Source organism: Pelodiscus sinensis, chromosome 1 (genome assembly GCF_052426305.1).
Source record: "Pelodiscus sinensis isolate ZL-2025 chromosome 1, ASM5242630v1, whole genome shotgun sequence".
NCBI lineage: Eukaryota > Metazoa > Chordata > Testudines > Trionychidae > Pelodiscus > Pelodiscus sinensis.
This window is the reverse complement of record NC_143052.1, coordinates 111,664,088-111,685,037: the sequence shown is the minus strand read 5'-3', so window position 1 is coordinate 111,685,037 and position 20,950 is coordinate 111,664,088. Positions and strand designations below refer to the sequence as shown.

The 20,950-nt window shown below is 41.6% G+C and overlaps 1 protein-coding gene across 11 annotated transcripts in view; it reads right to left on the bottom strand.

Annotated features, from left to right (window-relative positions):
- CACNA1C (calcium voltage-gated channel subunit alpha1 C) overlaps positions 1-20,950 on the bottom strand; it is a 630,647-nt gene that overhangs the window by 62,599 nt on the left and 547,098 nt on the right. For 9 of the 11 annotated variants that reach the window (XM_089769299.1, XM_075896596.2, XM_075896633.2 and 6 more), the window contains one exon: positions 14,533-14,616. In XM_089769299.1, the coding sequence (XP_089625425.1) occupies positions 14,533-14,616 (84 nt within the window). Of the gene's footprint in view, positions 1-13,869; positions 13,954-14,532; positions 14,617-20,950 lie in introns of all 11 variants that reach the window. The other 2 variants (XM_075896542.2, XM_075896606.2) reach the window with 1 other exon arrangement.

The window sequence follows — 20,950 nt, the reverse complement described above, 5'->3', positions numbered from 1 at the left end:
TAAGGTGAACACTCCCTCACAAATTGACCCTGAATTTGGTGCAGAAGTGAAAAGGGAGGCAGCCTTTGTTACTTAAGAGACAGGCTGCTGCATGCTGTACAAGCTATGGCCCTCAAGAAGTGCTCACTTTCAGTCCTAGGTAGAATGACTGGCGGTTGTCTAACCTAGAAGTGATGAAATATGGATCAAGGTGGCAAGGTCTTCATTTGAGAAGAGAGCGCACTGTTCTTGGGCAGTCACAGGCAGAAGAAGACTAACTCTGCTGCATTCCTTGTGTCCAGCAGCAGTGAAGAGCTGAGCTTCACCTTCAATTTTAGTAATCCCTTGATGACTCAGGTTGATGTCAGCGTATCATCGAGCAAGCTCCTTGCAGCATTTCCCTCTTCTTGCCACTGTCACTTCTGTCCTCCCTGGGTTGAGAGTTTGAATCATTTGGTCTTCAACCACCTGGTAGTGGGACATCATAGCGAAGTCTGGGGATGCATAGGCTGAGAAAGAGTTTGCAACTAGGTGCCATCCATACCTTTAGGACACCGAGTCTATGGTGCCTCAGGAGAGCACTGACCAAGCTCACATTTATATGTTAAAAGGAAGGGCTGAACATACCAGACTCTGCAGGACTCCATCTTTGAGGAGTAGTGCTAGCCTATTATGTCATCTGGGATTTGCCTGAGAGGAATGAGTATAGTGCCCTCAGCTAAATACATGCAATTCCTATTGAACAGATGAGAAACGAGGACAGAAACAGACCCACAATCTGGAGTATTGCTATTTATGTGGTTTACAGCCACAGACTTCCTTGAACAGGTACCCTCAACTTAGTGGAACGAATTATGAGTAGATTTTACCATATAGCCAGATATGCACTGGGCGAGCCCAACGATCCTGAAGTCATGCTAGGATGATGTAGTCAGCCCAACAGCAGAGTGAAGATACCAGGTGAGCAATCTTAAACTTTGAAGGAGACATTGGGAGATATTGCTCCATTGGTTAAAGCCAGGGAAAAACTTTGATCCGACTGCAACTGGAACATACAGCTCAACAAACTGTGAATGCAAGCAAATTAGCAGTCCCTGATGGGGAGAGTTTTTCCAGCATATCAAGTTTCTGCCCAAGGGAGCCACCCCAGACACATCAATAGCCCAAAGAGAGCATTTGTTAAGGACAGTTTTCATTTGAAATCTGGAGTAATTAGTATTTAATTCACAGGCTATGTCTTTTCATTGCCTTTTTAATTAGGAAGCTGTTTAATGTTTAGGCTGAAGTTTTCTTAAAAGGAAATGCTTATGGGGGTAAGTTGGGCTGGTGAATATTAATATAGGATTCAATAAAATCTATTAGCCATATTGGGATTGGAAATGTTAATTATTGGCATTACTTAAGTATGTAAAGGAGACCATGGCCTACTGTTGTAAAGCAATGAGCAACATAGTTTTGTTCCAGGATTACCTCCCTGAGAACAACTAGTTATGGTGAGTTCAGTAATGTAGAGAGATGAGATGTGTGAAACATTGTTAATATACATGAGTTTGGAGGTGGAAGTGGGCCCAGAGCAGACAATGAGCTTGGAATAAGAATCCCTCATTTTAGGAAGCTCTACTTGGGTCTCTCAATATCTGGTTTTATGCTCTCCTTTTAGCAGATATTTCTTTGTCATGGAGGCATCTTGGCCATTATGTCAGTTCTATTTAGGAAGCAACGTCTTGTGTTACATACAACAAATTCTCTTTTACTCACTGGGACAAGTTACTGTGAAGGGGTAGCAAACAGCACACACAATTGGCACATCTTAGTTTAAAAGTGGGTGGATGAGGTGAAGACTGATAGAAGGCAGGGGCAAATAATATGTTGTCCTCTGCCCTAATCAAGTTTACACTTGGCTAAAGTCAGGCCTGCATTTCCAGCTCTAATCTGCAGAGCATCAGAGCCAGGCCAAGCCCTACTACCAGGTGAGCTGGACTGAGGTGTGATTAGGCCCCATTTACATGACTTTTAAGTAGATGTGTGAGGCAGATCATGCTCTCAACACTCTGTGTTCTTCTCAACCAATCCCCATGAGAAGTCAAGGCACAGAGCCCACATTCTCCCCAGCTGCGGGAAGGAGACACACAAGTGTATCCTGCTGGTCCACTGGATTTATTCAATGGGAACATCAGGAATCACATATACTAGGCAGAGGGAATCCATTGGTCTTTTTTCGAATGGTGCCAATCACCATGATACTCCGAGGTCTAGTGCTCAAGCCTGGTGAAGAAGGAATTCATAAAGAGAGACGAGGGGATTAATCTTCCCCATTTGCTGGCAATCAGGAGTTCAGGTGAAGATAAAGGAAGAGAGACAGCTGAGATTTTAGGGAGAGGGGGACTGATCATGGGGGCCACTGTGCTCAAATCTCTACAGACTCATACAATTCTTATATGTCATCATGGAAACTTAAGGAAGTGGTAGCTGGGCAGCAGTGAATTGTTTCACTGGCCACCACCGTGAAGGGTAACCAGTGAAAAGTGCAGTCTCAGATGGTTTCTAATGCTATTTTTGGTGGCTCCTTTGATTTTTTAACTAGTAAGTGCTGTGTGTAAATAAATATTGAAATTATATGAAAAAATAAGTATCAGTTTATTATTATAAGCATTTCTAGGATGCCCAGGACCACAATAGCAAAGCACAATTTCAAAAGTTAGATGATAGCAAAACCAGAACAAAATTAAAATAATATTCTTATGTATTTTTTTTTAAATATGTTATATGTATGATTCCCGCCTAAACAGATTCAGAGTCAAAGCTTGTTATGCTTACTCAATCAAAGTTCCCACTGATATTATTATTGATATTGCACCAACAATGGCATATGATATGTAAAGGCAAGAATGAACACAAGGTTTTTGCCCTGAGGATTTTACAAACTAATGAAAATGTGGACAGAATAAGGAGTGCAGGAATTGTCCGTTGGTCACTCAACAATTCTGTGAATTTCAGTGGGAGTCAGACAAGACTCCAAGGGACCTGGAATGATGATGTACTGTGGGTTGCAAAGTTTGTGCTGTGGCAACATGATTTTGTGGAAAAGTGGTACTCTGAAGCCCGCTCTGAAGTGAAGGTTACAAATCTGTAATACACTGACCTGTCAATCAGCTACTGTCCCCCTGTTTTAGTGAGTATCCTAAATGTTTTCATTTAGAAGAACAATACTCAAGGCTCTGTGGATCATGAAAAAGATCAGCGACCAACATTACCTGTGCCTGACCAAATACTATTATTTTATCAGTTAAAGTTGGTCAATTACACAGTAAAAGGATCATGATTGGTTAATATCTTAGATTGGTTAATTATTAAATGACACAGAGTTTTAATATTGTGTTGCAAAGAGCTGAAGGAGATTAGACGAAGGTTTCTAACCATTAGAGGAGTGAAGTTCTGGAACGGCCTTCCAAGGGAAGTAGTGGGGGCAAAAGATCTATCTGGTTTCAAGATTAAACTAGATGGGTTTATGAAGGGGATGGTTTGATGAGATAACAGGATCTTGGTAACTAATTGACCATTCATTATCAGTGGGAAATAGGTCAATGGAGGGATGATAGGCGTTACTATAGAGAACTTTATGGGTGTCTGGCTGATGAGTCTTGCCCACATGCTCAGGGTTTATCTGATCGCCATATTTGGGGTCGGGAAGGAATTTTCCTCCAGGGTAGATTGGCAGAGGCCCTGGAGGTTTTTCGCCTTCCTCTGTAGCATGGGGTATAGATCACAGCTAGAGGATTCTCTGCATCTTGGGGTCTTCAAAGTATTTGAAAGCTTCAATATCTGAGATATAGGTGAGAGGATTATTCTAGGAGGGGTGGGTGAGATTTTGTGGCCTGCACTGTGCAGGGGGTCAGACTAGATGATCATAATGGTCCCTTCTGACCTTAAAGTCTATGAGTCTATGAGATATGTTAAAGAGGCACTTGTGGCTTGTAAGTTTTAGTCTGAGTATCACTGATTTAGAAGGATGCCATATAAGAAAAACTGTGTTGGGTCCCTGAGTCTATAGATGACTTTATAAAACTTTATGACTTTACTTCTTCCCTATCATTTCACTGCTATTAACATCATACAGTTATACAGTAAATTTACCACAGATACTGTATTGTCTGTTTCTTAGACTATAATGGTTTTCATATGCCCAGAACTAGAGGCAAATGGATTTTTATCCTGCCTTTACATCTCTCCTGCAATAAAATGTGTCTTGGATCTGGAGCAATGACTGAGTCCAAATATTCAGTTTTGTGGAAATCACGTATTTCAGCATTTTCCATAAAGCTGGGGAATACATGCTTTTGTGATGCCTTTTTTCCCACACAGATCATATGGTTTTCTGTTGTTATGGTGAATTGCTATTAGCATTAGATGTTGAAAATGGTTCAAGTGCCTAGGTGGATGTGGGAGAGGGGTGTGAGGGGGAGGAGAGCAGAAGTCATTGGTATTCATTGCCCCCGTATCTGCAAAAAACATGTTCTTTTTTGATTGCCCACATTTCAAAAAGACTGTAAGTGTGATCACTCCTCTGGAATGGGCAAGTTGTGTGATGCATTCTGGAAAATCTGAATACAAATATTTGTTAAGACAAAAACAAACAAATCAAAAAAGGCCCCATCTACATTACCAAACAATCCCATTCAAACATGGCTGTGGTTATACAATCTTAGAACATTCTTCTAGTTTCTGAGAGCAGAAAACCATGTTACAAACTCATGTTTTAACAATAGTAAATGGCTAAGTTAAACAGGGGGTTAGAACATGGTTTTGGATTTTTCTTGTGCCCATGGAGAGAAGACTGCTCCAGTTATACCATGGTTTGCCAAAGCCATGTTTCAACACAGGAATTTTTGTAATGAAGGTGGGGCCACAGTGATGCGTTAATGTCTTACAGAAATAAAAACCACTATAAATTATTTTTAAAAATTCTAAACAAACAACCCCCCGTCATTGGTTTTACGAGCAGCTTTACAAAAATAAAACAAGTTCTCTGTATGCACATAAACACGCACACACATATAGGTATGTATCAAACTATGTACAACTTTTAGGATGGCAACAAGAAGGGTATGTCGACACAGGATGCCAACAGAAGCTGCTATGCTTCAACAGCCCTTTGCTACACATTTTGGAAGCTTCTGCTCCCCCATGGCATTTGGAAGGTTGAGTGATATGTCAACATCTCCTCTCCTTGAGAAACTTTGTGCAAGTTCTCAGAATTACAAAGATTTGTTTCCAGTGTCACCTGATGGCCAAAATCTGAGCAAAGGGGTTTGGAAGCTGAGAGTAACAGCCAGGCACAGGTACAGAAAGAGAGAGACAGATGGTCAGATGCAGCGACAGAGATGGATGCAAGTCCCAACTGAAGTGCAGGCTAGATGTGTGCCGTCCTTCCACCAATCCTTGCTCCCATTGCAGGGGTGGGGCTTCCACAGAATTTAGTCAGGAAGAGCCAAATGCTGCAATTCTGACTCAGATAAAGTGCCCAGTGGGAGTTTTGCCTGAGTAAAGACTGCAGGATTTGAGCCACTAGTTCTTTGCCTTCAAATTCTTGATTGGGGGTGAAAATAATCTTGAATAGTTTGGTCTGGCTGGAGACAAAGTAGAGGGGAGCAAGAGGGAAAGGAAGGGGCAAGGTATATAGAGTAGGGTGCAGGAGAGAAGGGAAAAGGGAAACTTGAATGTGTGCTATGTCATAAATTTTCCAGAGAATGGGAGCAAGAGTTCATGATAATCATGTAAAATCTATTGGAGTCAAAGGCAGGATGATTCTAAAGGGATGCTGATTACTCACAACCAAGGGACTAACGGAGGAATCATTGCACGATCCTCAGATAACCCTAGAATTTCAAATATTGGGTGTCTCTGTCCGTACTGTACTTGATCTCGTCAATTCTTTAAAGCCAGAAGCCAACAAAGCTATGCCCCTCTGTTGACCCTCTACAGACGTCTCTACAACACCACCTACTTCTTAGGCCTACATCAAGATGTAAATACATTGAGCCTTCCTCAATATGAGGCAGAGAATCAAAGTGTTTGTGTCACTAGAGAAGAAGTGGTGGTGCTGTGTGTTGGATATGGTTAAAGTTTGCCTGTAGTTATTTGGCTTTTTCTATACTTCCTCAAGGGATGTCATTTTCCAGAGCAATTTGGTGCTGTAGTTCTCAGAGGCTGCACAACAGGTTAGCAAGTGAAATCATACCTCACCATGCTCTCCTTCCTTCTCCCCCTCCGAGCTAGGAAACTTTTCCTCAGCTCTAGCATTCAACACCCTGCTAGCTCTCTGGCAAAACTGGACTTCTACAAAGGGAGGGCAATCTACATGTGGAGAAAATACTTTCCTTTTTATTCACACAAGCACTCATATCACAAACACACCCCTTCTCATCTTATTTTGTACCTAGGACATTTCAGTGGGTAGCTTGCTGAGCCCTTCATACATATTAGTCTCATTGCTGCTTAATATTCTGTAGCTCCCATTCTGGTACTTCTTCCTTTGTATACACTTTGGCACACAGAGACACACTCAGTCATGCTATGGTCACTGATGGGCATCGCCATGTGGATATGAACACAGACATTATTGCCCAGTCACAACCACACACCCCTCAGACACTATTTCACTTTGACATACACAGGAACACTCATACATGCCAACGTGTCCTAGATTGCTGACAGGAACACAGACACAAAGACTTGTGGGTGGGCATAAATAAATGCATAGCCAGCCCACCTACGTAGGCAGACGCAGCCAAATATAACAACGGCTACAGGTACCCACACTGGAGCATGATAAATGGATACATTCAAATCGGTGCATGCCTATGCAATTCCAACATGTGTGCATGTGCAAACTGCCCAATGTGTTCAAAGAATGGAACAAAGTCTTTGTTGGCTAAGGGTAGTAGCTCTGCCAGAGGAGCCCAGGCAGGTAAACATGTCCTGCTGTGAGACAGGCTTCTGCGGCAAATGAACATTCACCTGCCACAGAAAGCTGTCTGACACTGAAGGGGAATAGAACAAAGGAAGAAGGACTCTGAGGACCAAAGATGTGTCAGCTGCTTTCTCTGACTAAAATCTGAGGGGGAGGAGATTATGTGAGTAGTTTTCTCAGTGACTCAGGCCTGGCTGTCTTTTTCCATCACTCTGGGCACAGTAACACAGTGCAACAGTTCCTGTCCAATATCACCCAGTAAGGAGTAACGAGAAACTTCCTTCACCCAGGGAAGGGCTAGCATGCTTCAGTAAGGGAATAGGCAGCTTCAGTAAGAAGAAAGAGCAACACATACTAGATTGTATCTGCCGATCTGGAAAGTAAGGACAACTAAATCTGTCCCCATGACCACTTCTTGGACAATGAATTCCAAATTCTTCAGCTTCTGTTCAACCCCTGAAACATTTCCTTTCCTATAATGTAGAGATGCCTAACCTTAATATCAATATTAATCATTTTTACTTCCATAATGCTTTTCTTCTGAGATCACAAGGTGCTTTTGTGAGACACAAAAGGTACCTTTATGACAATGGTCTTGCAAATTAGGTAAATATTGCTATTTCTATTTTACAGACAGGGAAATCAAAGTATAGAGCTTTTAAATCCAAGGTCACAAAGTATACCAGAGCAGGGAATAAAATCCACAAATTCTAATTTCTAGCCTCAAACAGGAACTCGGTCTTAGCATTCACTGATGGCTGAAATTTGGCAGACCTAGCTTTTGCTTTGAAACTAATTTTTTTAAATACCAGAATTAAAAGGTAAGTAAATAAATATGTTTAATTGCTTCTTAGGAATAGCCAAAATATACAATCTGCTACGAAAGGCAACTGAAATAATAAAATGTTCAAGGATAGATTTTAAAGCATTTTGTGGGAGAGAATTTAGCTGCACAACATTTGTTAAAGCTTGAAGGCAAAGTTTTGAAAACATGGTCACATCATGGGCTTGAAAGTAAGCCAATTTAAAAGTGAATCTGGCAGAAATTGTATAACTACTTGATATTTTGTCATTTGCAAGATCTTTAACTGCACGTATTGCACATAGTGAGTGGCATGAGACCTGTCAGTGTGGGTGCGTCTACACAGTAGGGCTTAACTCGAAATAAGCTATGCAAATTGAGCTATGTCAATTGCATAGCTTATTTTGAAATAGCTTATTTCGAAATTGGGAGTATCTACACAGCACTTATTTCAAACAAGAGCACTCTTCCTCTGACTTCCCTTACTCCTTGTTCAATGAGAGTTACAGGAGTTGGAATAAGAAGTCCTCCAGCTTGACAATATTTTGACATTATTTTGAAAAACTGCCTGCTGTGTAACCATAGACTAAATTATTTCAAAATAATGCTAGTTATTTCGTAATAATGTTGCTGTGTAGATGTACCCTGTGTCTCTGAATGGTATATCCAAGGCTGTGTCCAGACTCAGGGTTTTTTTCGAAAAAAGTAGCCTTTTTTTGAAAAAACTTCACCTGTGTCTAGACTGCAGCCGCGTTCTTTCGAAATTAAATCAAAAGAACGTGGCTTTTCTTTCAACGGCGGTAAACCTCATTTCACGAGGAAGAACGCCTTTTTTCGAAAGTGCTTTTTTGAAAAAAGGCGTTCTTGAATGCCAACAGGGCTTTTTAGAAAGAGAGCATCCAGACTCACTCGCTGCTTTCTTTCGAAAAAAGTGGCTTGCTTTTTCGAAAGTACTGCTTGCAGTCTAGACGCTCTTTTTTGAAAGATACTTTCGAAAAGCCTCTTTCGAAAGAGGCTTGCAGTCTAGACATAGCCCAAGAGAGTGTTTAATGAAGTGAATTCTAAAGTTCAACTGAGCTGTGGGGCTGAGTTTGCTGCATTGTGAACTAGCAATGAATTAATTTCAGTGTCACTGAGGGTATGTCTACACTACCCCCCTAGTTCGAACTAGGGGGGGTAATGTAGTCATACGGAGTTGCAAATGAATCCCGGGACTTGAATTTCCCGGGCCTCATTTGCATAAAGCCGTCCGGCGCCATTTTTAAATGCCGGCTAGTTCGGACCCCGTGCCGCGCGGCTACACGCGGCACGGACTAGCTAGTTTGGATTAGGCTTCCTAATCCGAACTAGCTGTACACCTCATTCCATGAAGCCTAATCCGAACTAGCTAGTCCGTGCCGTGTGTAGCCGCGCAGCACGGGGTCCGAACTAGCCGGCATTTAAAAATGGTGCCGGCCGGCTTTATGCAAATGAAGCCCGGGAAATTCAAATCCCGGGCTTCATTTGCAACTCCGTATGACTACATTACCCCCCCTAGTTCGAACTAGGGGGGTAGTGTAGACATACCCTGAGAGAGCTTCATTGTGGGGGGTTACTTGAATAAGGACTGCGAAAAAACTGAGTAGAACCTCCGATTGTGACCCACCTACACATCTTCTAATTACAATGCACCTGAACACCAGAGGCATGCTACAAACATGCACACAGACTGAGATATACATACATGTGTACAGTCACCTAAAAGCATAGAGATAAACATGCCTACGTATGTATGCTCTCAGATATTTGCATCCACCCAAACACACTCCACAGATGTGCAGATTAAGATATACACATACCCTCAGACAATGTGTGTTCATATACTCAGAGATATACAAAACATCTCTCACCATACACACTTACAGTAAGGTGCCCACAACTCCATCAACCACCAGGCGCACTCATATGTGTGCGTGTGCGTGATAACTTCTCTCTTGGTTGATATATCTGAGACTGAAATGGGGACCCTGAAAGCTAAAAATATGAGCTACTACAGAATGAGATAAAAAGCCAAGTGGCTGTGGGGAGACCTATAACACACTCACAAATGGGTTACCAGTACACACACACACATGCACACAGTGAACGTGCGCATTACCCAAATGCATTCAGGAACATACCCTACAACCCAAGGAATACACTCACAAAAGCCTCCTCTTCACCCTCCTAACAACGTTTTTTATCTGGGAATTTCTCTTTTAACAATTTAAAAAAAAATTGCCAAGGAGAAAATCGGTGCCTGCAGTGTTGCCCACACAAATGTGAGCATAAAGCTATGCACAGTCAGAGGCACTTGTTGATCTATCTTAGGGTTTTCCATTGCACCTATTGCTGTAGTGTTTCCTAGGTATATCTGGTCTGCGTGGTAAGGTCTTTGGTAGAATTCATGGATTTTTTATGGCCGCACATCTACAGTTTCTTAGGTTAAAATAAGCTAAGCCAGGTAATGTTCATCTCTAAGAAATGATGACACTGATGCTACCGTTAGCCCTCAGTGCAGCATCTTTTGAAACCCTATCTCAAACTCAGCTTGGTAACTTGCTAATCAGGTGGGCAGAAACACCTTAACTGATCATGAAAGCATCTACAGCTCTTCATCTAGTGAAGCGTGTGTGTGTGTGGGGGGGGGGGGGGGCGAGTGGGAGAGTTTCTCACTTTTTCAGACTCCAAGTATATTGGAACAAGACAAGACAGTATACAGACAAACGAGGTAGGTTTTGCTCAGACCCACAGACAGTGAGCAAGCAATAAGCTCCTTGGGAGAAGAGGAAGGCTGCATCAATAAACTGTATCCACACTTCTTGGGAAGACAACAACTGTCTGTTTGACGTGGGCTGTTATTTCCAATGCCCATCTGCTAAAGCTGTAGTATATGAAGTGCAGCTAGCACGAAGGGAATCTGACAGGACAAACTGACATACAACACATTCTCTTACTCAACAGTGTTATAAGTGCAAGGGGATTTCAAGTATTTCAGAACAAACTCCATCCTTAGCTGCTTATTTATCAGTGCATCAAAAGATTGTGCAAAAACGATTAATGTTTTTAGTAACAAATGTTAGAATTTATAGCAAAGGACTTGCCTAGATAAAAAGAGAAGATTTAAACATGCCAGGTAACAAAAAGACATGTGCAGAAATCTGTGGGAACTGTATAGTAGGAGAGAATTCTTTAAAGGGGACACAGGGACCATCACTAAGTGCCATCTGTACTTTCCATTCAGGCAATAAGGCTGCCAAAAGCGCCTTCTCAGTGGAGAAAGACAATTATTTGCAGAGATATGGACTTACAGAGGCATGCCATTCCTCATATTTTGAAGTACAAAGCTGACAAGTTTAGGAGATAGACTGAAAACAAAAATGCGTTTGAATTCAGACAGGTATGGAACAGAGAAGGGGCAATGTGTGGTATATGCTTTCCTTTTTTCATGTACCAATTCCATGGTGATGAATCATATCATAATGACAGCCCTGAAGACTGAAGACCTCTGTTTATCCATTGAACAGGTGCAGCCTGAGTAACAATAACATGAGCTTTCCCACAATACTCTGAGAATGTGCCTCAAACTTTGTCCTACATGGGGAAAAGATAGTTAATAAAATCATGGGAATTACACTGAAAAGCTACGTTGGACAACTGAGTCCATCTCCTCTCCAATGCAGGGATGTTCCCTCTAGCACATCTGCAGGACTTAAATGTGCCCAATGAGTGAATTTCCATCATTTTACTTGAAAGATTATTCCATAGGTTAATCTCTCAGCCAGAACCTTTCCCCTGATATTTAGCATAATTCCCACCTCACTGCTTCTAGCCATTTCCCTTTTATCACCCTATATCAGGGGCACTGGAAGGATTGCAAAGGTGGAAGGACCAAGCAACCAAAACATATTAAAACTGTGTGGCCTTGCAGGATGCAATGCCATTCACTCAAAACTGGCTCCTGGTTAAGGGGCAGCCATCCATGAAAAAAGGGTGTGTAGGGAGGAATACCCACACTTATGCTGTGTGATGTCTCCCTATCTTTGAGGATTGCACTGTTATAGTGTTGGTAGACTATTTCCATGCTGCCCTCGGGGATTGTCTACATGATGTCTTAGCTCAAACCAGCTAGTGGGCAAATACGAATGCACACTAGCATGTCATGCATCAACTCACACATGTGGCCCCTGCTGATGTGCTCTAAAAGCTCCCTAATATTTGCAACGGGACTACACTTATGAGCAGTATGGAATTTCTAGTGCTCAACAGCAAGGATCAGGCAGACCAGTTAGTATGCTCCACACTGAGTTGAACATACAGTCAAGACCTTAGTTGTCTCTTTGACAAGCAAAACATATAGAGCTCTTAAGTTTTCTTCAAACAAATGAATCTTTCCACTTCCTTAATGATTTTAGCTGCTCTGCTATGAATTCCCTCCCATATGTTGGCATCTTTCTGGTGGCAGGGTGCCCAAAACCTAATGCAGCATCCCAGGTAAAGTCACATCCAGGCACTATTAATGTCTCTGCTGCATGATATGATACCTCTACTGTACATATACAACTCCAAAACTGTATTGGCCTTTTCTGCTGCAATAGCACATTACACATTCATGTCCAATTTGCTATTCCTTAACACCCTTTTGCAGGATTTCTGCTTCTCAGGTTTCTCAAAATTGAATTTCCTTATTTTTTGTCCATGTTTCTAAACTCTTTAGGTCCCTCTGTATTATTTTTCTGTCCTGTTTATTAAACTCATACTCATTTAGCATATCTGCACATTTCATTAATGTATTACTTATTTCCTTTTCCAGATCATTGATGAAGACCTTAAATAAGGGTAAACCTATAGTACTCTCAGGGCATGTCTACACCAGGTAATTATTTCAAAATAGGTTAGTTTATAATAACTCCCAAAATGACAATTTAGAAATAAGTGTTATTCCTCATGACAAGCAGGAGTTATTATTTCAAAATAACAAGCCCGTTATTTCAAAATAATGGGGTCAGTAGTGTGGACGCTCTGCTTGCCATTTCTAAATTAGGGGGGTTATTTCAAAATAACTCCCTAGTGTAGACCAGGGCTCAGAGACCTCCTCCCAACTTGATATGCTGTGATATTTGTATGATCTTTTAGCCAGATTTCAGTCCCCATAACCTTGCTTCTGTTCATGTCATCTTGATTTAAGTTCCCAAATATGACTCTTCTCCCACCAAATTCTTCAGTAGGAGCTGGCCTAATGCATCAAATTCTTATCTCAAATCTAAATATAATGTCCTATACCACCTACATTTCCTTCATCCACTAATTGTGTAATTCTACCCTATCCCATCAAAAAAGCAATAAAGTTTGCCTGATAAAAATATATTCTTTATAAACTCTGTGCTACTCATTTCAGTCTCCAGGGCCCATTTAATCCTTGGCCTTTCTGCTGACATGACCAGGAGTGGTGCCATTTAATGCTAGTTGTGGTGGTACATTTTGTGAGGTGTGCACTGAAAAATGGATTGAGACATGGCCACATATATTTTCTATGGATATTTTTGGAGGGGCGGGGAAATGAAAACATTGGCGGAAAACTACCCTGTAAAATAGGAGAATTTTTTTATCCAGGAAAAAAATGGACAGGTTTCTCTGTGGCTATTGAGATGCCAGTCTTTTTTGAGGAAGCCAAAAGGGCATCGACACAAAAGATTCTAGATTTGGTTCCCACAGTTCCACCTCGAAAGAGTTACCTTTAGATCTCTGTGGAGTGGAAAGTATCACAATGCCATAGGGAGTCCTGGGCTATCACTACTCCAGCGACTTCCCATGGCACAAATCTCACTCTCACTTACACTCCACATTTCCCACTGATTTTCCTGCTATACAGTTTTACTCATGCCAGGCTGATTATGAGGGAAAGAAAATGATGCAACAGTCAAAAGGTTCTCTAGGTTGTTGCAAAAGTAAAAACAAACAAAAACAATATTTTTTTCAAAAGAATAAAAAACAATCCTTAAAAATAAAAAAAGAGGGGGTGGGGGGAACAAAAAGAAAACCGGGAAAGACAAATGAATGTTAGAGCAGGCACGATCATGGACAGACGCCAGCTACTTACGTTCACCTCGGTGATTGCTATATCAACAATGCTACCCACAACAATCAAGGCGTCAAATGTATTCCATGCATCACAGAAATAGTGCTGCATGTGGCAGAGAAGCCGAGGAAGGAGAGAGAAAGAGAGAAAGAAAAAGAGAGAGAGAGAGAGAGAGAGAGAGAAAGGAAGGAAGGAAAAAAGGTAAAAAATAAAATAAAATAAAACAAAAGCAAAAAAAAGCATGAAAGAGGGAGAGAAGAGAAAAAAATAAGAAAAGAAAGAGGTTACGTGGGCATATTAAATAGTCTCTTACCACTTTATAGTATTGGCTGCTCAAACCTCTGTAAAGTTTCACATGATGGAGGGTATCAACAAAAAAGCCTGGTTAGTTAGAAAGTTACACTCAAACATGTGTACCCTTTGGAGGGAAAAAAAGCACACACACCCCAAACTCTGTGCGCTTTCACCAGTCACAGCCGAGGTGTGCTATGACAAGTGAAAAAGAAGGAGGCGTTTCCCCCTCCTTTTTTTCCCTGGGAGAAGGAGAAGGACGACGGCAAGTTCAATAAAAGCATGACTAGAGGGGGGAAAAATACCAGAAAAAAGAGCGAGAGAGAGAAGGAAACAGAGGAGGAGTAGGAGGAGGTGGTGGTGGTATCCTGGGAAGGGTAGAGTAATACTCACATTAGTTTCACTGAGAATGACGTCTATAATGCTGCCAATTACGATGAGGAAGTCAAAAACATTCCAAGGATCACTAAAGTAACCCTACATAAGGAAGGGGCAGGCAGGATGGGGATTAAAAAGGAATGTTAGACAGACAAAAACAGTTCAAAATTACCATTAGAATTATTGCCTTGATACCTCAAGCAGTTTGTTCTTAAATTTGTGCACTGGGTTAGAGCCCAAAGACCAGTTCTTGCATCCCCTATGTGAGCTGTCCTTTCTCCAACGTAACCATTGGAGCCAACTGGACACCATGGTTGAGTCAGGGCTGCTCATGTGAGTAAGGGTTGCAGGACTGAGTCCTTCAGGTGTCAGAACCACCTTCCTCCAAGTCACTTAACATCTCCCACCATGCTGGTTTTCCTGGATTTTGTAATTTGGGGAAGGGAGTAAAGAAATGTTGACCCTTGGTTCTCTCCACTAATCACTCACTCCCACGCTATAAATGTGAAATGGCCACTGGGTCCATATTCAGGCTGTGCTGGGGCTATGAAAGGCCAGGTTTCTCTTAAGAAAAGAGGAAGAGAGGCCTGATAAAACCAGAAGATGAGGCAGAAGGACCTTTTGCAACTCATTGCTTATCATGGTAGGTTCTTTGCCCAAATCCCCTTTGTGGGTTTGCAAGGCACCAATTAGCCAGTTTCTGCTGATTGTGCCTTTGCTCTTCTTTGCAAGGCATCGATGCAGACTGGTGCTCTTGGTAAGAGAGAAGCAAAATCATGTTCTTAAGTGACCCTAGCCTCTGTCTGTCAGAAGCTGGGAATGGACAATAGGGAGGGATCACGTGAGGATTACCTGTTGTGTTTACTCCCTCTGGGGCACCTGACATTGGCCACTGTTTGAAGGCAGGATACTGGGCTAGATGGACCTTTGGTCTTACCCAATATGGCCGTTCTTATGTTACTATTATTCTACAAGCTCCTTATGAGATCCTGCCTGTTGCCTCCTGACATTCCAGTGGAGGGTCCACAGCTCTGGCTGCTTTAAGTCAAATACATTATGATCTTTTTTCTCAATCTGTGAACTGATGCTGATGGCAACTTTGTGTGTCCAATTTGCCTAACAATCTTCATGTGGCACCAGCCTCCACTGCTTACAAAGTCCTTATTCAGCCTGACAGCTGAGTTTTTGTTTGTCTGTCTCTTTTTCAAATTAATATCTTGAGCAAAGACTTACATTTACTCTCAAGAGAATTCATCAAAATTTGCAAAATATCTTTTCTTCAATGTTAGGAACAAACAAACAGGAACTCCTGTATTCCTGTTATGTATTTTGGTTGTGGAAGGATGGACTAATCTGACCTTCCAGTCTCCTAGTTGTGGCTTCTTTCCAGCGATATTGAAACCAAGTTGCACTATTCTTGCTATTCTTAGTGCAGGGAAGTCAGGTCATGGATAAAGTGTAAGCCTGAGTTCCCAGTCAGCATTGCAGAAAGAAAAGAGGGGAGAAAAAATAATCCCACCACTGACAATGCAAAATCCAGACTTGGGAATCTGAGATTGTTATGGACACAACCAATATCTGGGTCAGACACTGGCTAGGAATTCCCTGCTGATCTCTGAAAGGCAGTCCAGATGGATTCTTCCGGTCTAGAAAAGTTTCACATTTATGGGTCATGCCTTGGGCAGAATAAGCAAACATGCAAACCCCACTTTCCGACTGAGTTCACACCAGACAGTTGCTGTAAGGGGAACTGTTAGAATGGACTTTGGAAAGAGAAACAAGAAAAGAAACCCTTTCTGAAAAACACAGTGAACATTTTTGTGTGCAAACATGGAACAGGCTTGTTCAGAACCCGAACTCTTAAAAAATCTACACAGTGAGTGTAAATTTCTCACTTGATATCCCATATTACACAGTCTGCTATGTGAGGAGAGGAAACAGGAGCAAAAGCAAATTTAGGGAATATCATTATTCAGCATCCAGCCTAGAAAATACACAGCAAATATTAGAATGAGCACAGCGGTGATCTCCAGCATTTCTAGCAACCAGATGGACCTGGAACAAAAGTGTAATTAGACTTCTCCAAGGAGAAGGGGAGGGAGAGAATAGCAGATTAAAATGCAAAGGCACTCACATTTTGAATAAATAAAAAACACATACAGATCACACAGAGCTGCAAGAAGATGCCTGTGTGACCTGACATGACCTCAGTCCGGAGGGCACTTGACGAATCAAGATAATATAGCAGAAGACAACGGGCCCCATCCTACAGCTTTTCTTCATGAGAACGCAGCTCACATAATGAAGATTTCCAGGTTCAGATTCAATAACATTTTCTTCTCTGTGTTCACCAGCCCCATGAAGGATTTCAGGGGGATTCCAAACAGCTCTGAAAATAGGCACCCTGAATTTGCTTTTATGCAGCAACGGGGTAAAGTTCATACCACTTTGATTGTCTGGGGCTGGGTCCACCCGAATGGTAGCTATTTATTTTTAAAAAAATAGATACTTTGTATGGTTTTAACAGCTCTTTTGCAAACCTGGGAGACGCCACCATAAGTTTATACCAACTTAACGGCAACGCATATTTTGGGCCTAACCAGGTTGGCAGTTTGCTTTTAACAAGTAACTAGACTCCCAGCCCAACAGCCAACTTTTACAACTAGTGTAACAAGAGGGTGCCACATTTTGTCTTCAGGTGAACATGAAAGCCAATGGATTGAATATTCTCAATTACAGTAACATAACATCACTGAAGCCAGTGGCATTGCACTGACGTAACCAAGTAGTATGTGGCCCAAAAGGAGCTGTGTATCTAGATCCCAGGGCAAAATCTGGCTTCAGAGCAGTTTCCCCCTTTTTCAATCAGAATTGAATAGGCCTGATTCTGGTTTCAGTTACATCAAAATCAATCTGGCGTCACTTCTTTAACTTCCATGGAATTACTATGTGTTTACACTGGAGTGACTGATATCAGAAAATTGGCTCATGCTTCCCTCAAATGGCTGTGCTGATTTCAGTCAGCCAGTGGCTCATTTTGAAAGTCATAAATCATGGTTTTGTCACCTTAATTTTCAGGGGAGGTGCACTCTGTAATGACCCACTGTTGCCCACATGCAAGATACACTCAAAGAACTCCTCTTTTCCTCATACACATCGGTTGTTTGATAAAGAGGAACTACTGATTCTCGGTCAGTGGTATTCATCCCTGCACTCAGCACTTCAGTGTTGTAAGAACTGAATTCAAACACATGACTTTAAAATCATTTCCCACCTCCTCTCCTAACCCCTCTCTTCAGCAAAAAGAGGGGCTTGAAACAAGAACGTAAAGTCACACAGTCGAAAGAAATCATAGAGCACGACTACTTATATTCTTCAAATAAGGTGCAAGGAACACTTGTGTTGTGTGGAAATTAATTAAATCACTCCTTAAAGCCCAATCCGTCTTAGAGACATCTTCTAAAAACTGCCCTTGTGATTGCTTGGCTTTGGATTACAGCTTGTAATCTTGTCAAGAGTTACAAGTATATATTGAGAGTGAATTAGACCCCTTTGGGACTTGCTTGTTATGACCTCCAAGTAACTCTCAAAGGCCGATTGCTTATTGGAGAGCTCAGGGTAGTTGGTGAAAGCCAACCTGACTGAAGAAGGAGCTTTCAGTCAAAAACAGAGGTAGCAATTCCAAACTATTTTTCCCACTAGAAAGTTTTGATTTTTTTTTCTCCAGGGGCTGACTATAAGAGAATTGAAGGCACTGTTTATTTTTGCAATACAGGAATTTAGAGTGCAATACCATATTTTATTCTTAGAGAGAGACACTTACCTTGTCTTCAGCATACATTACGTATCTCCTGGGATTTATTGAGGAATTGCAATAAATTGGGGGATTTTTTTGGAGTATATTGTGTATTATGCAGCTTGTATGTGTGTGTGTGGGGGGGGGGGGGCAGGTTGGTTACTCATGAGTATGAAGTACTCACCATTAAATAAAACACATATTTCTTTCCCCTCTCCACACCCACCAAAAAGGAACCAATAGCAAATCGCCTCATAATCAATTAATTAATGAAAACCTGATTGTATGCAGTGACTGACTGGAGCGGAATCTCATTTGTGCAGGGGAGCAGACACTGTATCAATTCAGAATGAATATGCCAATCACCGTGGCAGCTGAGTTCAGCTAACAAGATACTGTGGTTTGTTTCAACACTAATGGAGCCACTGTGATCTCTGGAGACCATGGCATTTGCATCCTGTGAAAATACTTCTAAGTACAATAGCTGAGAAGCCTTGTTAACAGCAGAGAAATTGCCCATGAGAGCCTGTCTGAAGGTCTGAGCTTACAACCTCTTGGGACTCATAATAAGAAACTGTGGGGGACAGTTCTAGCACAAGTCAGGCTGTCCCATGCACAGAATTGCCAAGGGGAAAAGAGGATGGGGGTGCTGAATAGTGATCCCAGCTGGATTAGGAGTACACAACTCAGTGGAAATGCCAGGATCACCTTTGTGCTAATTGATGTGCAGATATCTCTTTGTTTAGTCACAGATATGCAATGCTCTTTTACTACAAGGTTTGCAAAAGTTAACTAGTCTCTCACTATAAAAGCATATGTAGATAAGGGGTGAAGCAAAGCTTCAGTGTTTTAATGGGTGGGATCTGAATGTTGGTTAGATGGTCCCCAAGGGAAGAAGCTGCTACAGTACTGCAGAAAAATGGGAAAGCTATAAAAAGGATGAGGGAAAGAGAGAGATAGAGAAAGTGGGGTAACTATCAGGGAAAGAATTTTGACTGGATGACCAGGTTTCAGAGAACCTGAAATAAATCTGCAAGTCTAGACAATGGAAAGAAACATTAGTATTAAGCAAGGTGTCTGTTGGAAGAGGGAGTTTATGGGAGGCAGGGAAAGAGGGCTTGTTGAAAGATGACTTCCTGAGAAGGAATATAGATTCTGAAAGTCAGAGTTCTGCTTGATTGGAACGGACATCAACTCAGACATTGCTGATGAGCTGCAAAGCTAACAGAGCTGCTGCAGTCTGGCGCTAGCACTGTTCCTTCATGTTCAACATGGGAATGCATTTCTGAAACTCCTGCAGGCCATTTGGGTTATGTCTACACTGCAGCGCTATTTCGGGATACTGGAGGTATCCCGAAATAGCTATTTCATGTCTTTTGAGCATGCCTGTATTTCAAAATGTAATGGGCTCGCTATTCCAATGTCCCTGTAAACCTCATTCCACGAGGAATAAGGAACATTTCAGAATAGCAATTTATGTTGAAATAAGTGCTTTGCAGATAGTGCCATATTTTGAAATTAACTCAAAATAAGCTACACAACTTGCATTGATCACCCCCAGAGTTGTGGGGTTCACCTCTGGGATTTTACTAAAAGAATAGTCACTGGAAAGTGGCAAGATAAAGGGGCATCTTAAATAAGAATATTAAACTGAACCATGTTTTTTCTGCAATTTGAATCTTGGTGCAGTGTCACTGGCATGTCTGAGGGGATTACATGTATTCTGCAGAAAATCACAAAGCTACAATAACAACTAACATCAAATGGAGATAATGCAGATTATATGAAGATGCCATTTAGCCATAACAGCAATCACAGAACTCAGCAGTGCCTAGTAGAAAAGAAATAAACTGGGGGGGTGCAGCTGGTTGCGGAACATGACAGACTGTAGGAAAGCAGCTCCCATTTGCATACTATCAGCTCTCACTCATTGATGGATTAATTTTGAAAGAGTCATTTCAATTCACCTACTGCTTGTTGTAATGAGTCATTGGTGTAGGGAGCCACATAAATCCTGCACTCTGTCAAATCTACAAACAGTGAAAGGAAACAAGTTCTTCACCTTCTTAATCAGTTCCAAAAATCCAAGTGTTTTAAAGAAAAATGCCTCTGTGCTTTGTTATTTAACAAGAAAGCAGCCCCATCCTTTAAGGCAAAACTCATTTTTAATAACATGGATGTCTTTATTTAACACTCCAGCCTCACTTCTGATTCATGAGCTCTCAAATTTACTGCAGTAGGAAGCCACTGAAAGCAGGATGGGTGGTTTTCCCCTAGGATTTGATGGACGGCTCAGACATACTGTCTCTAGCATGTCAGAATCAAAGAAGTTGCAGGGGTTGGATGGCTCTGTGATGGTAATAGAACACAGATACATTCATTTTTAGGTGTCTGGCTGAGACTGGTTCAGATTATTAGTGACCAAAATTTATTATCCTCTGATTACTGTTTGACAAACTGCAGTATCTAAAATTGGTAACTGGTCTTTGTTTTGTTCCTGGTGGACAAGAGTCCCTGCCTCTCTCTCTCTCTCTCACAAAGAAAGAGAGAGAGAGAGAGAGAGAAAGACAGAGAGATCACTACCCCAACTGGCTCTAACAGGCCTCTCTGCTGGCAGTCTTAGAAGAAAAAGTACAT